Source organism: Oreochromis aureus, linkage group 15 (genome assembly GCF_013358895.1).
Source record: "Oreochromis aureus strain Israel breed Guangdong linkage group 15, ZZ_aureus, whole genome shotgun sequence".
Taxonomy (NCBI): Eukaryota; Metazoa; Chordata; class Actinopteri; order Cichliformes; family Cichlidae; genus Oreochromis; species Oreochromis aureus.
Window position 1 is genome coordinate 38,208,111 of NC_052956.1, and position 17,061 is coordinate 38,225,171.

A 17,061-nucleotide genomic window follows, 5' to 3' on the forward strand; every position below is an offset into this window, starting at 1 on the left:
CTAGCAAAGTCTGTCTAACAAATGAAAATAAAAACAAGTCCTCACTTCACTCTAAACAGTTTCAAACATGCATGTCTGTAGCCCCATCTTTTTGCTTCTCAAGGTCCATGCCCAACCAGAATAGGACCAAGAACACAGAATGTATCCTATCGCAACTGCCCTGGTAAGTGTATAGTGTTCTCCCAGTCTGATTCAGTCCACACAAGCCCAGTCCAGCCTTTCCTATTCAACCCCTACTGTAAACAGTGATAGATTTTGCTTTATAGGCAAGTTGCCTGTTTTGTTGTTCTCCTGTAACCAATCCTCTGTCTCCTCAGCCCTCAGCAAGAAAATAAATAAATAATCCATGCACCTCATTTTGTAGAGTCAGACTAATGCAGATTGAATAGATCATATGCCAAATAGAGAGGTTCATGTTTAACAACACTTCAGCAGTCCAGAAGCTTAGGAACCCCCGGATTTGCAGGGATACAAGACTTGAGTAGATGTTTTTCAAGAGAACACTTTAAATCCCCATTAAGCTGATCAGCAAGGGGACCAAAGACAGTGTCCTCGTTTAGCCCGGTAACTACCACCCCTCAAAATCTCACTATCCCCAAGAAACGCAAGTAGCAGTTACACAACAGAAGACTTAAAATGTTTTTTTTCTCACCAGCTGAATGTATTTAATTCATTCGGTCTATTTTCCAAGTCTTTGCATAATTACACTTCTGTGCAATAACTTACCTACATTCCAACCATTTTCATCCTTTGGCTTTATAATTTGGTTCTTGTCATGAACTGCCCTCATTAGTAGCATTAGCTTCATATTCCAGCCAAGGATGTAAATTTTGTCTTCACCTGGCACTGAGTCACCCTTTGAATTGGCTCCAGTAATTGCTTGAATCAGGCAACATAAAAGCCACGATGTTTCTTTATTAAGATTGTTCTATGCAAGCAATTTCGAATCGGTGGGAAAAAAAGAGAATGATTCCTTCTCTATTCTTACTTGTAAAACTGCAGAGCCGTGCCAGTTGGCATAAGCAGGCCTAATATGCTAATATTTTCATTTTCATCACATGTTAGTACAGGTAAACCCCTCAGCTCCGAGTGACAGTGTTGGCCAGAATAGGAAAAAAGGATGAAAGAATATACCTCTAACAGCATGAGCATCGAGTCCTCTTTGACTGTTTTGTTTAGCCCCCTCACACCTCCCACCCCTTCCTTTTTCTTGAGTATATTTAATGTAATGCTTCAATTCAACACCGGCATACCTAACTGAGTTGACAGCAGACATGTGTTCACAAATTAATAGAAAGCCAGATTATTAACCGGGGTTATTTAATTACAAGTACTTCTTAAAAAGCAAGAATTCCCTAGAAAAGAAAAGAATGTAGTTTCCTGGGTTAAATGTGGATTCGAATGTGTCTCATGCTTGTTTTAATGTTGCTGTATATAAACTGACTTAATTTCTTCCCTTCCCCTGTGCAATCTGCAGGAAACCTCCTGGGTATCTGACTCACTCTCTTCATCCACTGACCGATTTCTGATCACACTGATTGCTATTTCTATTTTTACATTTCTACTTACATCATCAGGTCTTCGGTCATGTGTTCTCCCTTTCTTTCCAGATTTCCTTCACCCCATGTCTCTCTGTCTGCTTCTCAGCTCTTCTATTTTGTGTGGCTGAGGCAGCTTCTGAGAACTGTTGTTAGTTTGTTTGATTCCTATCCATGTGAGATCTCTTAGTTAGGTGCGGCACACTTGAATTTCTTCTGCAGAATGGAGTGCATTCATTTGTGGATCCTTTTGAATCTCAAGTTTCATTGATTTTTTTTTTTCTTTTTTGCCACAGAAGCCAAGATCAGACTTAACAATTTGTGACGGATTCAAATTTTAATGTGAACATGTATACAAAAGGAGTGTTGCAGGCCTCGGATAAAAATGTATGATCACGCTAACGCTTTTTGTGAAAAACAGACAGTCACAAACGAATAGGAATGCAGATTGAAGGGCACAAGATCAGAGGTGTGCAGAAATAATCGTTGAAAGAATCAGTGAAGTACTAGTGCGCTTCAAACACTCCACACATAGATATTACTTTGTTGTTGATGCTTCATAAAAGTTCAAATTAAAAGAAATAAATCTCGCTTAAATAAGAGTACCATTTGACAAATACGAGGTTCCTTAACTCCACCCAAAAAAGCCAAAGACACACCTAATTTAAATTTTGCTGATTTCCACTTCAAGGTTTTCTCTTTGTTCTCTGAGAGCTGCTGAAGTTTTGGGGTCTCATTCTAACTACTTGACACATCAGGACATAATAGTGAGCGCTGAATTTGAAGTCTGATCTTGGAGGATAAATTAAGGTCCAAAACACAATTTAAAAAAACAAAACAACACAGAAAACTGTTCACCTGAAACCGTGTGCTCGGACTCTATAAGCTGCTCGGTCTCTTGGTCACAGCTCATGATGTGAAGAAGCAGTTAAAATAAAATCTAATTTTCTTTACCTTGAATTTCAGATCAGCCAAATTTAAATCAGGTTTTTGCCTTTTATGGGCAGAGTGGCAGAATTTTTTTGATATCTCACTTATAGTTTTTCTCTTGTTCATATACAAATACCACTGACTGGATTTCCCTTTCTGTAACGTTGTTACCTCTTAAACAGTGTACATTCAACACACACAGGTTACTGCCGTACTGTCCTGAATTGTGCAGTCTGATCTAGGCTTTAGATGTACCTTGTTTATATACTGCTCTCTCTCTCTCTCTCTCTCGATATATATATATATATATTACATTATTGTATTGTTGCAGTTCAGAATTAGAAGCCGCTCACTTGCAATGCATATGGAATTCTTTTTTTTTTTTTAAGTTTTAGTGAAATGTGAAATGTTTTATCGGCTATTGACATCTCAGTTTAATGGACTGAATAATGCTTCTTAGCACAAGTGCATTCAGAGTGCCTTGTTTGAATGCGCTCATGATGGCTAATTTATAGCAGACTTGTATGGACACAAAAACATCTATTCAGATTGCGCACGCTCTTATGGAACATAAAATTAAATACATTTTTCCACAGTGAGTGCACGAGAGGTATATTAATGCATTTTGCTCCAACAATTTACAGTGATTACCTGCTCCCTTGGTCTGCAATGAACTTATTTGTGCATGGCTTCACCTTTTTAAAAGTGAAAATAATGATAAAAATGTTACATGGAGACTTTTGCATTGTATTTTTCCCACAACATTAAAATTGGATCTTTATTATATTAAAACCTGCCTTAATTGAATAACACGATGTAATCAATTACACTGCTCAAAAAACCCCACTTAAATCGCACATAGAAAAGCTTTTTTGATATAAAATGTGTAATTCATAAACCCTTTGCAGGCGAGGTTCAAAATTATACCACCAATCAAAGTTTAAAATTGAAATTAGAGGCTGCTTCTGCTGGTGTCATAGTGTGGCTCACTTTGTGTGCGGCCACTGTGTGTCTGTATGCACTTCTGATAATACCTGAGTGTGCTCCGGGTGAGATGGCAGACGGTGCCTTGGCAGATCTCCTTCTAGACCTGGATCATTTCATCAGTGACATCCGGAACAGTCTGGGTGCTCCCAGAGGTTCTCAGTTGGATTCAGGTCTGGGGAAGTGAAGGCCAGTCAATGGCATCAATGCCTCTGTTATCCAGGAATTACCAATACACTAGAAGAACCCACTGCAACAGCATAAGGTCTGACAGTGGGTCCGAGGATTTCATCCTGGTACCTAACAGTGATCAGCTGTTTAGCATGTGGAGGTCTGTGCGACTGTCCAAGGATATGCCTCCCCAGTCCATCACTGACCCACTGCTAAGCACTCATGCTCAGTGCTACTGCAGGCAGCATAACACTGACCAAGGCATCTCCAGATTCTTTCACGCCTGTAACTTGTACTCAGTGTGAAGCTGCTCTCATCTGTGTAGAGAATGGCGTGTCAGCGGAGAACACGCCAATTCTGATGTTCACTGGTGAATGCCAATCGAGCTGCACTGTGCTAAAGGACGTCAGCCCCTAGTCCCGTCTTCATGGTGTGTGACCGTTTGGTATTCGTATTAATAGCCCACTGGCATCATTTTGTAGGGCTGGGATTGGGGAGGCCTTTCTACAGCCCTGTCCAGTTCTTATAACATGAGATCTTACAGGAACCTGAATGTGCTGCAGGGAGCGTCTCGTGATAACAGTGTCGACAAGGACGCTAGCAAAAGCAAAAGTAGAGAAACGTGGTTCAGGAAGGACATGGAGAGTAATGGTCTGTGGCCACCACCTGCTAAACTGATGTCATGTTGTTGCCTCTCCAGTGTGCCTGTTGTAGCTTTCATTGCACCAAAGCAGGTGAAATGGATTGCTCCCTAAATTTTACCTTTTTTTTGAGCAGTGTATTTGTACAACTTTCCACTAAGAAAAAGGAAATAATTAATCTTGATTGAGTTTTGGTGGTGAGTGGATTTAACTGAATGACAAGTCACACTACACTCTAGAGAGTATAGTGTGATTTAGTGTGATTTGTCCATCTGTAAGACAGGGTTTCAGCTTCTTTGAGTGACAGAAAATGTGACTTTTACTTTATGCAAATTTTTACCATTTTTCTAACTAAAGAGAACTTTTGGAATTGTATAGAGTCGTGGATATAAAACTGGACTGAAAGTATGTTAATAACAATTTTCTAACTTGCCAGTGAAAAAAAATCCACCCACCACTTTGCCACTTTGCTACAAAACTACTTTGACAACTAGTCATGACGCCAAATGTGACCACACAGTTTTTGGTGCTCTAATCTAACCCTTTTTCTGAGACAGGACTTTGACGTCTGTGTGTCATCTTTCTCACAACTTTCCTGTTTCTAATAGGTGTACCCGTCTTGTTCCATGTCTCATAACGTGTTTCTGCATATGTAATCGTGGCGATGACACTTAATTCATATTAATCTGTTTTTTTCCCTTGCACCCCTTTCATTCTCTCTTCCAACGCTTAAAATAGAAGTGGAGCAAAAAGGTAAATAACAGACACGACCCAAACCCTAGCTCCTTGTTTTGTGGCATCTAGTTGTCAGTTACCTATTTTCCCATGGTGGCCTCTAGAAACCCATTGCAGACGTTATCGTCAGAACCTCCGCACCCCCCCAACTGTAAGGTTAGCAGCCAGTGTAGTGCTACGAGGGAAGTAAAGCTGGCCATATAAAGACGGTACACAAGCAGCCAAAAGATGTAAATGGGGGAATATTGGCTGCAGTCCATAGGGGCATCCTCTTCTCATTCTCCCTGGGTGCTTTGCTACTCAGCAGAATCTCATATTGCCTGGCTTCTAAACCCTTTTCCATAGCATGCCATGGTAACAGTGTTTCCTGGCCTTCTTTTCAAGCTTTTGCTATCAACTGTCCCTTTTCTCTTCAAGATCCCTACCCTTCTCACTGTTTTCCCCATTATTCTCACCAGACCACTTGCTGCTCTTTTCTCCGTTGATTCTTATGCCTCCTATACCTCAGACAACAACCAAAAACACCTCAAGAGACCCTTTCAAAGAAAAAAACCCAAACATTTTTTATTACTTTTTAATTTGAATGATTGTGACATTTGCACCACTTCGTAATGACAAGCCTCTCAGGTATATACCATTAGAATAGGTGGTGTAACTGAGACATCAGAGTATACACATTTTGCAGACTCTGCTGACTCCTGCTCTGTCATAACCTCTCCCGTCTGTTGCCAAGTGACTTTAGTTGGCTGCATACTTTTATTTACAGGACCAATTGTTTTGTTTCTGTTATGTTTTCCCCTCATTTGTGTTTTACTCAACAGTTAATGTCTATGAGGCCAGTCTTCTTTTTGTTTCCGACTACTACATATTTAAACATTATGCTTAATAACTTTTCTATTTCTTTGTATTTTTTCTTTCTATGCACAAATCGTCCTTATATTGGCTATAGATGTTAGTTGTGTTTTGGCCACTCGTTGATATGTGTTTGTCCCCACTCTTATTGGACAACCTGTAAAATAAAATGAAGAAATTAGCTATTAAATCAGCTATTTAAGCGTATATATATATATGTATGTGCTTTTCACATTTTAACCTTTCTGCTTCTCATTCTACTCTTTCTCCATTGCTAGTTTTTCTTTGTCCCGGGACTCTGAAAGCTGTCGGTGAACCTTCCTTTATATTTGAAGCGGAGCAGCAAGCTGGAGCCTGGTGCAAAGACCCACTGCAAGCCGGCGACAAAATCTACTTCATGCCTTGGACTCCATACCGAACAGACACTCTAATCGAGTACTCCTCCTTGGATGACTTTCAAAATGCCCGTCAAACCATCACCTACAAGCTGCCGCACCGGGTGGACGGGACTGGATTTGTGGTCTACGACGGGGCGGTGTTTTTCAACAAGGAGCGTACCCGAAACATCGTGAAGTTTGACCTGCGGACTCGAATCAAAAGTGGCGAGGCGATCATCAACAACGCCAACTACCACGACACGTCGCCCTACAAGTGGGGAGGAAAAACAGACATTGACCTGGCGGTGGATGAGAACGGGCTGTGGGTGATTTATGCCACAGAGCAGAACAATGGTATGATGGTGATCAGCCAGCTCAACCCCTACACGCTACGATTTGAAGCTACCTGGGAAACGACCTATGATAAGCGCTCAGCCTCCAATGCCTTCATGGTCTGTGGAGTACTCTATGTGGTCCGCTCCACCTACGAAGACAATGAAAGTGAAGTCAGCAAGAGCCTGATTGATTATATTTACAATACCAAACAGAACCGTGGGGAATACGTTGATATCCACTTTCCCAACCAGTACCAGTACATTGCAGCTGTGGATTATAATCCGCGAGATAACCAGCTCTATGTGTGGAATAACTTTTACATCCTGAGGTACAACTTGGAGTTTGGCCTGCCTGATCCGGCACATGGTAAGAAACTGTCGCCCCAATAATTTCTCCTGCAGACAATAGTGTTAAATTGCATTGCTGAGATTGTGATTTTAGTTCCTGTCAAGTGCACGTTTATATTCCTCTGCTATCCCCATCTATGTATCAAGTGTCACAGCTGACTGATTTTTAATTTAGAATCTAATATGTGCTAGATATGTTATGGGAAGCTTTGGAGTGTAGGAAAGCATTGAAGTGAGCGGGGCTCTGTGGTAAACAACACCTCGAAGCCAGTTACCATATCATAAGGGATCAGTATCATGGGGATTTGGGAGGTTTACCATCCGGGCGTTCCCTGAGTCCCTGGTGCTAAGGCTCCAGGGACCCCTGCTAGCATATTCCCTTTTTTTTCAGAGTGAGTAAGACAGGAAGAGAGAGAGATACTCTCACCTCTGGAAACATACATGTCTGGACAGGTGCAAAGTCTGGCCTGGGGCAAGGTTAGATAATTCCCCCAGTGATGCCGAAACTTGAAATCTCTGTTGGCCATTAAAAAGTGAAAAAAAGCGAGAGAAACCCCCCCACTTCATTTTACAGTCTCTAGCTGAAGTGTAAGGATTCAAGGTTCTCCTTAAGACAGAAGGGGATGCAGACACAAAAGAGAAGGATCAATCATCCAGGGTCACATCGCCAGCATGTGTTTTTAATTTAGCTGTCAAGAGCTGAGCGGAGACTAGCCAAGGCTTGCAATCGTCCTTACACTGAGAATATAATAACGGTAATTATCTTAATCCCTCCACACCCAGAACCCTAAGTCCACGTAATGCTCAGCATAGTTAGTGATGAGCCACAGAGGTCAAGCAACTTTTTCACAGATTATCCAAGAGCTCAATATTTATTAATGCGTTCGCTCGTCCACTTTGGTATTGATAGGGCACGGCCCAGGGCTGCTAGATTGGGTTCAGCAAGTGGAACAGCATCAGCCTCGGCAAACGAATGCAAACCAGGTCTGAGGTAAAATGCACAGGGTTCACTGGCCAGATACAATTAAAAAATTATCTTTATAACTTGCTTAAAGTTCTTCCACTAAATACTTTATCAATATATCGAGTTTTACTTAATTCCCTTAAATTTCCCGACAGTCACTGTAAAAGCGGTCGTGTTATTTTTTCTCCTAACAAATGAGAATCAATTAGTGCACGGTTTTCATGCCATTATGTGTTTATAACCAGCAAACTGACTGTGAAGCAGTCAGCATTGTCTTTCCAGATTAACTGATATGGCTTCCCGTAATAAGCTGTTTATACACACACTGCATGCTCAATCAACTTTTTCATTTGTTAAATGGACACTGATCACCGATAGCAAAATAAGAGGCTTTAAAAGGATCTGCCCTGATATAAGAATACACTCCAGTTGTCTGTGTGTCTTAAATCACACTATGCTAGCTTGTTTATTCACACAGATACCTCTCAAGCATCAAAAAGAGCCCACATCACTTCCTGTCTAGTACGTTAAGAAATATACAGTCTCTGACATCCTGCATTTCCTTCTCCTTAGGGTTTCCTTATTCTCTCATCTTTATTTTAATGTCTACAAGGACTCGGTTCTCTCCCCTTGACAAATGAGACATGAGCCTGGCCCTGTTGCTGACTAATGTATGTTGAGTTGCAGTCGATGAGAGCAAGGCAGAATGGTCCAGGATGATCATCAAGATGTCAATAAACTTGTCCTCCCACATGGCTGATGTTGACACATAAATGATGGCAATTTTTTCTGGCTGTCACAGGACGCCCTCTCTTTGATATCTTTATGCTCGTTTCAGTGCCTGCATCACTGGGCACTGAAACAAGCCATCAGAATGCTTTTGTGGTGTTAAAAGTTGAACCTATACGTTTTTAGCAGCAGCGACAAAGAAAAAAGAAGGAAACTAAAAGTAAAAGAACATTCGAATAGTCTCATGCACTAAAGCCTAGACTACATGCACATGCAGAAAGGTGTGTTTGTGTATGAGTGTAGCAGTAACTGGCCCAAACATGCAAATTCTGCTGCTGAATGATGAATGAGTTTGGCCCATTATCAGTCAGACAAACAATCCAATAGTTATTTACCTTGTAACAAGAGGATTTAAGCAGCAAAGTAATGGTTTCTTACTTTTTCTATTTGTCGAATCACCACATGGTGCACAGTGTTTAGCCCTAAGAATCAAACAGGCAAAATAGTTCCACGCTTTCAGTATTTATAGGGCTGTGTTACACTTTTGACTAATTTCTGCAGGTCGTTCTATTTTTAAAGGGTATTTCAGAGAATGAATAGATGCTGATGGAATTGGTAGGAGCAAGACCAAAACTTTACTTTTACTGCACTTTCTGCTCTATTGCCATTGTATTTCTCAATGCACAAACAACTCAGTCACTTGATTTGATCCGTCATGGAATGCTAAGCATCAAAGTGATGCTGAGACTTTATGCGACAGACATTTGGGTTCTTGTCAAGTCCAATAGCGTTGCTCGTGTAGAGACAAGATCATCTCTTGTAGGATTATGTGGGAGTGGATGGGCTCAGATTCAACAAGCAGCTCCACTGGAAGTGGACGCTATATGGGTCAGTAAGTCCCTCTCGTGGCTTTGACCAACGTCAATATAATCAAGTCGTTTTAACATCACTCCTTGCATGTTTCCCTTCTTGCAAATAGCAGCCAATGCAAAAGGTACATTCCTTTGTTGCATTTTTTAAGTGAGATGATTACATTGATTTGAATGAGGTATTCCCAAAGAGAAGTCATTATGCACCCATTTCTATGGAGAATGTATTCATGCCAAGCTCTGATATGTGGCCTCAAACCACCGAGTAAGCATCTCAAAAGCCTTTTATACCCAAAGTGGGCAAAAACAAGCTGTGACATTTTCAGGATGGGACACAGGTGAGCCTTGGAAACCTTTTATTTTATCCCGCACTGCAAAATCACTACTGTAAAAGCCCCCAGTGCTGCAGTTAACACCCACGCAAATCAAAACCGCCTCTTTAATTGTTCAAATGTCAATACATTTGCATACAGTTTCAATCTTTGGGCTGCACAGTCAAATTACAACATTCGCAAGTAGGGATCGTAAGAAAGAAAATGACCCAATTTGTCTAAAATTATAAGGTACGGTTCACTGACGCGAGTTGCCAATTAGCTTACAAAAGTCTGCATGTGGTCAAAACAATGCCCTGTAGTTGGTGTGTTATGAAAGTGCTTTACAGTGCAAAACTGTTCAGCCATTAACAGATGCTTGTGACTCATATGCATTAGCAGTCACCCCAGAGAGCTTACCTCTTATAGTCTGATAAATATACAGCTCTCTAATAAGCACCACTATGATTCATTTCTGTCTTCTGTGGTGCTTACATGGAGGTCAACTTGTGCGTGGCAACATTTAGAGAGAAAACAAGGAGAAGGGGGGTAAAAAGATGGACACTCTCAACATCATCATTAAGCTTTCGCAGCCATCTAAGCTGCTCCTCTAAAACCTATAGAGTATGGATGTTTATGTGTCCTCGAGTTTGAATTTGTTCTTTATTATTTTTTAAGGTGTTACGATTGTCGAGTAGCTGGCTTGGATAAGGAGGTGCCACTTCCCAGGCTTATTAAAAGGGATGCTACTTTTAGCTAGCTACAACATATGCAGTCCTGACAGTTTCGTTTAGTACGACACTGAACGAGAGAAAACAACATCTCGAAGCAGCCACACCCTTAAAAAACATATAAATTAGCCACAATGTTCAAAACCATCTTTTTTTTTCCTTGTTTTTTTTTAGCCAGTTTGTGCAGTTTTGAAAATGGGTGTGAGTGGCTGTTTTTGGTCAGGTGGTAAGAACTTTGTGTCTTCTACCTGCTCGCTGTGGTACAGGATCATGGTTCAGGATGGGCTAAAAACATGTTTGCCTTGACAACAATCAAGAGTGGACACAGCGGTGTGAATGGGGAGGGTATCGATGTGGAAAATCACCCTTTCTGTTTTTGTCTTCATGTTTTCTTTTCTGTCTGTTTCAGTCACATAAGTTTCTCGCCGTCGTTGTTTCTGTTGCATTCGGTTGTGCTGCTTTACTCTTTTTTTTTAAATTTATTTCTGACTTGCAGACACTCATTGTCTTGGTTGGTGCCTGATGCCATCAGAGAAAACCCACTATAACTCTGACAACCAAATCCACATATCTACCGTAAAGCATGTATTAGTATTTTCACATCCGTGAATGCACGATCGTCACCTTTGGTCACAGCGATGTCAATTTTGTCATCAGTGAAACCGAAGCTACACGCTGCCATGGCGCGCCTTCAAATTTGCCTGTGCAGATTTACAAGCACGCGTTGTCCCAGAAGACCATTTTAATAAGAACAACTACTCATCCATGGTGTCCACAGCTGTCCGTCGGCGCCTCCGCAAGCAAGTGTAATCACGGTGTAACATTAACCACCAATCACATCAGTGCCTCGTTTCTGCTTTGCCCTCCAGCTGATCCAAACTAGCAATTTTTTTCTTTCAAGTCCCCCTTCTCTGTGAATGTACATGAGCTGCGACTTAGATCCACATGTTTGCATTTTGCAAGCATGTCGTCACCCATAGGCATCTGTTTGACTTCTCTGCTGAAGTCGGGCTAATGCCTAAGTCAGACTGCTCAAATAATGCCTAGTGAGAGCAGTGCACACTAAATGAGTGGATTTGAGCAAATCCTTAGCTCTGCCTCATGGGAAACTGCACACACACAACAGGGCAAAGATGGCCATCATAACATGAGCACGCGGGCTCACACACTGCTCGCTGTCATTAAGAAGTCATTTCCACTGTTTTGTTGTTTTAACAATCAATATTTTCATTATAAAAAAAGTAAAATCCAATATTTCCCATCTGTTTTTAGTTGCATTTTCTACTGATAAATTCTTGGTAAGTAACTATTCGCCTCTGTCAAGGTGACTCTAATTCTGACCGCACAAGCCCGGCCAGCCAAGGCTCAACCAAATGAAACACCTCACTGCACAATCTGCAGCACGTCTATATAAAAATCCCCCCACAGCGAGCTGACCTCTTGGCAGGCCTTCTTGGTTGGAACAGGTAAATTCAGCAAGTTTAATATTTTGTTGAGCGGCTTAAATACGTCCCTAAATCTCATATTTTTCTGCCCAGGTGCATGATATTTCGAATTTTGTTAGCTAAATGTCTCCATTGTTGCTTTTAGAATGCAAAACTCTCTAATATCTGTCCGCCTGCTTCAGCTCTTTATTCCTCCCCCGTATCTTTTTAAACACAATTTAGTTATTCTGTCTACATCATAACACCGCTGTTCTCCTTTTTGGTTATGATATAGGAGTGAATTTAACTAGGCTGATGAAAAAGGGAAATTCCACAATGGGGATTTGGACTATTATTCACAGCGTCTCAGATATTACTTTGTGGGATAATACCGAACCATCCAGTATCTGGTGGCAATAAAGGCTATTACACATCAGGTTAGGAGGTCACCTGTTTCCTCTGAAATATGATCACGATCTTTGCTGTTACTCCACTGGCTACTGGATAAAGAATACCATTTCAGAGCTTATCCCACAGTCCCGACCTGCTAGTTGTAACTTCACTTGGAATACAGCCTTACAAGCTGATGTTACGTTCGTATAAACAACATGGCCAAATAATCTCCACTGACAGCACACAAGATGTGGGCAATAGCAAACCCGGGGTTATGATTTAGAATGTCACAAAGAGTTGTTTTACATAAAGGGGAGGAGGGGGTGATTATAGTTACACTGAGTCCTATAGCCAAGGGGATCCACAGTCTCTTGTTTGATTACAGTCTGACTGTGAAACAAGGCGTATTAAAAGAATTATTACTCAGACATCACAATGGTCCCCCATCACTCCCTGACACACGCCTTTGAGGAGATTTATTTCACACAGGCATGATTATTGTGTCTATGGGAGTCTGTGTTTCTCTAATCTGCGGGTTTGCATGGATTTCTGCGTTTTGCAGCTCCCGTGCTCACAGATGCGCACGCAGTCGCTTGGGTGTGCATCTCCGTGTGCTCGCGCACGTGCATGTGACTGCCCCAAAATAGATACCCTCTCCTGTGCACAGCGTTGCATATCAGTCTGCCTGGCACACTTTGAGTTAATGCTTGAAATTTGAGGCACGTACAGTTCAGAAAGCTGCAAGGAAGAAAAAAAAGAAAACAGGCGGCAGCCTGGCAGCTGCTAAGTCTGTTCTCCATACTTAGGTGTCATTTTGTGTGTGAGAGTGTATATGAATGTGTAAATGTGTATATGTATGTCTCTGCTTCCTTCAGAGTGTGTGTGTGTGTGTGTGTGTGTGTGTGTGTGTGTGTGTGTGTGTGTGTTGCCTCCAGTGCTGCTGTGTGAAACAGAAACACTGGAGACAACAGAAAATAACATAATCCAACTATTAGGTTTTGTTCCCTAAGACATAGATGTGTACTGTACACACCTCACAAGGACATGACTCATGGGAAATTATATGAATTTTCACTCGCCTTTCTTAATATTTACTGCTGATACACAAGCAATCATACGCTGTGTTCCCTCCACAGCTACAAACGCACTGTAGAGTGAAAGACGTGTAATCCAATTTCCTTTGTGTATTATTGTTATTATTGGTAGATATCAAAATGCATCACAAACATATTATAAATCATCACGCTGTTTCGTACTCAAGAACAGCTCCATTTCCATATGAACTTCGATGCAAGGCGGGACCCGGAGAGGAACGAGCGCTGTGCGCGTTGGAAACAGGGACGCATCAGCAGTATTAGCACAGAGAATTATTTACAGTTTTTCTCACACTTCAGCGCCTTATTTCAATTAGCCTGCGCTCAGTGTCGAGCGGCTTTAAAGCCGATGGGTTGTTCGTTGGTCCCCTTCCCAAAAGCCTATCACGGGCCGCTATTGATGGCAGAAACAGACCTGGAACTGTTTTGTGGTTTCATGGGCTCGTTAACTTTTTCCCCTTTCATGGGCGTGTGATTACCACAAGCCTTTCACTGTAGCACAAAAAGGTTGTTTTTTTCCCTCCCTCAAAAATGGTACAGTAGGTACAAGCGGTACAGTAAATCTCCTAAGCAGCTTCGCTTCCCATCATGTGATTATTCCATGACAAAGCAGGGGATAGAGGAGGTGATAAGTGACATCCAATAATTATTTTAGCTTTTTATGTGGCAAATTAGCTGAAACGAATGCTAAATGTGCGCTCTCTTACTACTTTCCCTTCCCTCACAAGATAAACAGCACCTGATAATGTGTATGAAACATTACCCTGATGAACAACCATGCGGTGCCTACTGAAAGTGAAGCCATTAAACATAATATAAAAGACACACACGCTGTCGGTTTTCATTTGTCACCTCGCCGTGAATACCGAGTCCTGGTAAAGTCTCATCTGGCCTCTGTGTGTGTGTGTGTTCCTGAACGCTTGTGTCTGTGCATATGCTTTGCACTGGCTCAAAACTTGACATGCTCCTCTCCTGGATTCCCATCTTATTGTCTGTCATCAATCCGGGGTCTGTAACCCCTGTGGTAATAACCGAACCACCAAGATACATTCAAGTGCAACAATGTGTGGGTGTTGAATCTCACAAAGAGGTTATGAATAAGTCTGCCCTGACTAGTGGCAGTGCTTTGGAGAATATCACTCTGTGCGCTCCCACTGTATGACAGCTAATTGAAGCTTCCCCTTGGGCTGAGTGCAGCATAGACATAATAATCAAGGATCCTATCCTGGATTCGATATATAGCCCAAACGTGGGATTTGCTTCTTTTGTCATAATCAAAGGAACGTCGCACAGGGAAAGTTCAGGAGTGTCAAAGCATGTGTTGCCACAATGGAAAATAGAACTATTTGCTTAATGTTATGAATCTGAAAAGGTATGGAAAGGCCTGCTGCAGCACCGCAGATCGATAGCCATCCCTCACTCTGCTCTGCTTGCTCTGCTTATAAAACCGATCCACTTAGACATCTCTGTGAAGAAGTGACTACCTGAGAAGAGTGTCCATTTTAATGCCTTTGGGTTAATTCCGCCTAGCGTTCATTGGATTAAATTAAACCAGTCTATGGCATAACGGTAATGAGATTATTGTGTTTCTGGTAGGATTACGGGATGACAAGCTACGTAGACGGGAGCAGCAGTGGTCAGAGGGGCTGCATTGTTTATGCACGGATCTCTGTGGGAAGTATAGCCTACATTCACATTAGCCTCGTTTTCACACTGGAAAGCGGATTAGTTTGCATCATAAACATGACATGAAACCTCTAAACTGGATTAATTGAGCCATTTTAAATAATGTGTTTTCTTCCCAGTACTGCTCATTAATGAAGCTCTGATGGCGTCCAATCAGAGCAGCAAAAGTGTTTTGGTTTTTGGGGGGGGTGTTTTTGCAGCTAACTGATTCTTTTTTTTTTTAATCCACCCTGCAGCCCTTTCCGTAAGCCACAGGGTAGTCCCTCTCAAATGGAAACCCCTTAGTTGTAGCTCTATATCAACAAGAGTCCAACATTAATTATATTCCCAGCTTTGCTGTTGACAGCAGGCATCATCAAAGAATAAAAAGATTTAATTGCGGGCGTTTTAACTAGCGCGTAAACCCCAACATCACAGCGATTTTTTACAAGTAGTCCTGTTGAATGAGAGTATAGACAAGATACAGTTGTTAGTTGACATGCAAAAGGAATGTGCTTGGATTACAGCAGATGCCTCTTTGATTTATTGGCTGTAGTGGTGAGCCCTTTATCTCGAATCACGCTGCCGAACAGCAATTCATTTTCATTTTATTTCTGTCTGGATCCTAAACCTCCCACCCACAGAGACTGGGATTTTTAGCCTTATCATCTTTCATACTTTGGAAATGAGAAACCCATAAAGGGGCCCCACAGTTTCTTGGGAGTCTTCTGGAAGTTTGCCAAGCAACTCTGACCCAGACATTTATGAAGAAACAACGATAATCATTTTAACACTGCGCCGACACACATTCGTTTCCTTTAGACCGAGCCGCAACATTGATTGCCACAGCTTGTAAAGTCAACCAGAAATTTGCAAAACTTGTTTTCACGTCTCTGATTCTTCTCAGTGAGTCTTAAAAAAAATAGAAACAAGGGCTATAGCAATAAAAGGGTATTGGTGCAGAATAGAGACAGACATTTCTCCCAGCCAGCTAAATGCTGGTGCTGAAAGGACACTAAGCACAGGTTGTCTCTCAACTGCTGTGACAGGCTGTGCAGCCAAGAATTTCACTGTTGAGTAAAAGGATACAGGTAGGGGAGAAGGGACAAGAGAAGGGGGGATGCTGAGGTGAAGCCAGCCGACCAGCCAGCCAAATCTGCCTTCAGCTCAGTGTCAAAACAGCCAGTCAGCTGTGTACACCTTCATGTCACCTGCTTGTGCATGTGTGTTTGTGTGTATGCCGTCCTATAGCCTCCCTTAACAGGAGGGAGCACAGAGAGTCATCTCCTCTGGTCAATAGAGCCTAATTCTCCACAGGTGGCAGCCAGCCTCAAAGACGATTTCCCTTCAGCTCCACTGTGTTGAAGCTTCTGATCCACACGATGGGGCCTTTGCTGATGGAAGAATTGGGGTGTGTGTGTGAGGGTTGTGTCAGATAAGAGGCGATAGATATGGAGATGTCGTTGCCAGGGGTTCACCAGAACACCGAAAATGTCTTCTTCTTGACCCCACTCTTATTGAATTTTCCCATCATTGCCCTCTGTTTCTCCGCTCCTCTTGCCTCACCCTTTCTACCTCAGATTATCTCCTCGTTCTCACTTTCTGCCTCGTCTCTACCTTCGCCTGTTATTTCACAAGGTGTTGCAGCACCGACAGCAACTGTGCTCAACCCCGGCAGTGTAACAGCACCTCTTTGCATTTTCTGCATGCTCTATAGGCAGCCTAATGGAGGAAATCAAAGTACTCAAATGCGATTAGATCGCATTCCGTTCAGAGCTCCTTTTGATTGATTCGGCCTTTTTCTGTTAAATTCAACCAACAAATATTTTTTTTCCGAGGTGGCTCTTCTGCTTTCTTTTTGCACTTGCAGATTTATATCAAATAGTCAGTGTTTATCAACATTTCATCTATAAAGCTCCCTTATGTTCAACTTTTATGAAATGTAATTACAGCGTTACTCTCACTCCTCC

The 17,061-nt window shown here is 41.9% G+C and overlaps 1 protein-coding gene across 13 annotated transcripts in view; it reads left to right on the forward strand.

Annotated features, from left to right (window-relative positions):
- adgrl2a (adhesion G protein-coupled receptor L2a) overlaps positions 1-17,061 on the forward strand; it is a 94,089-nt gene that overhangs the window by 51,335 nt on the left and 25,693 nt on the right. For all 13 annotated transcript variants that reach the window (XM_031756201.2, XM_031756203.2, XM_039598723.1 and 10 more), the window contains exon 5: positions 6,130-6,930. In XM_031756201.2, coding sequence (XP_031612061.1) covers positions 6,130-6,930 — 801 coding nt within the window. The remainder of the gene's footprint in view (positions 1-6,129; positions 6,931-17,061) is intronic.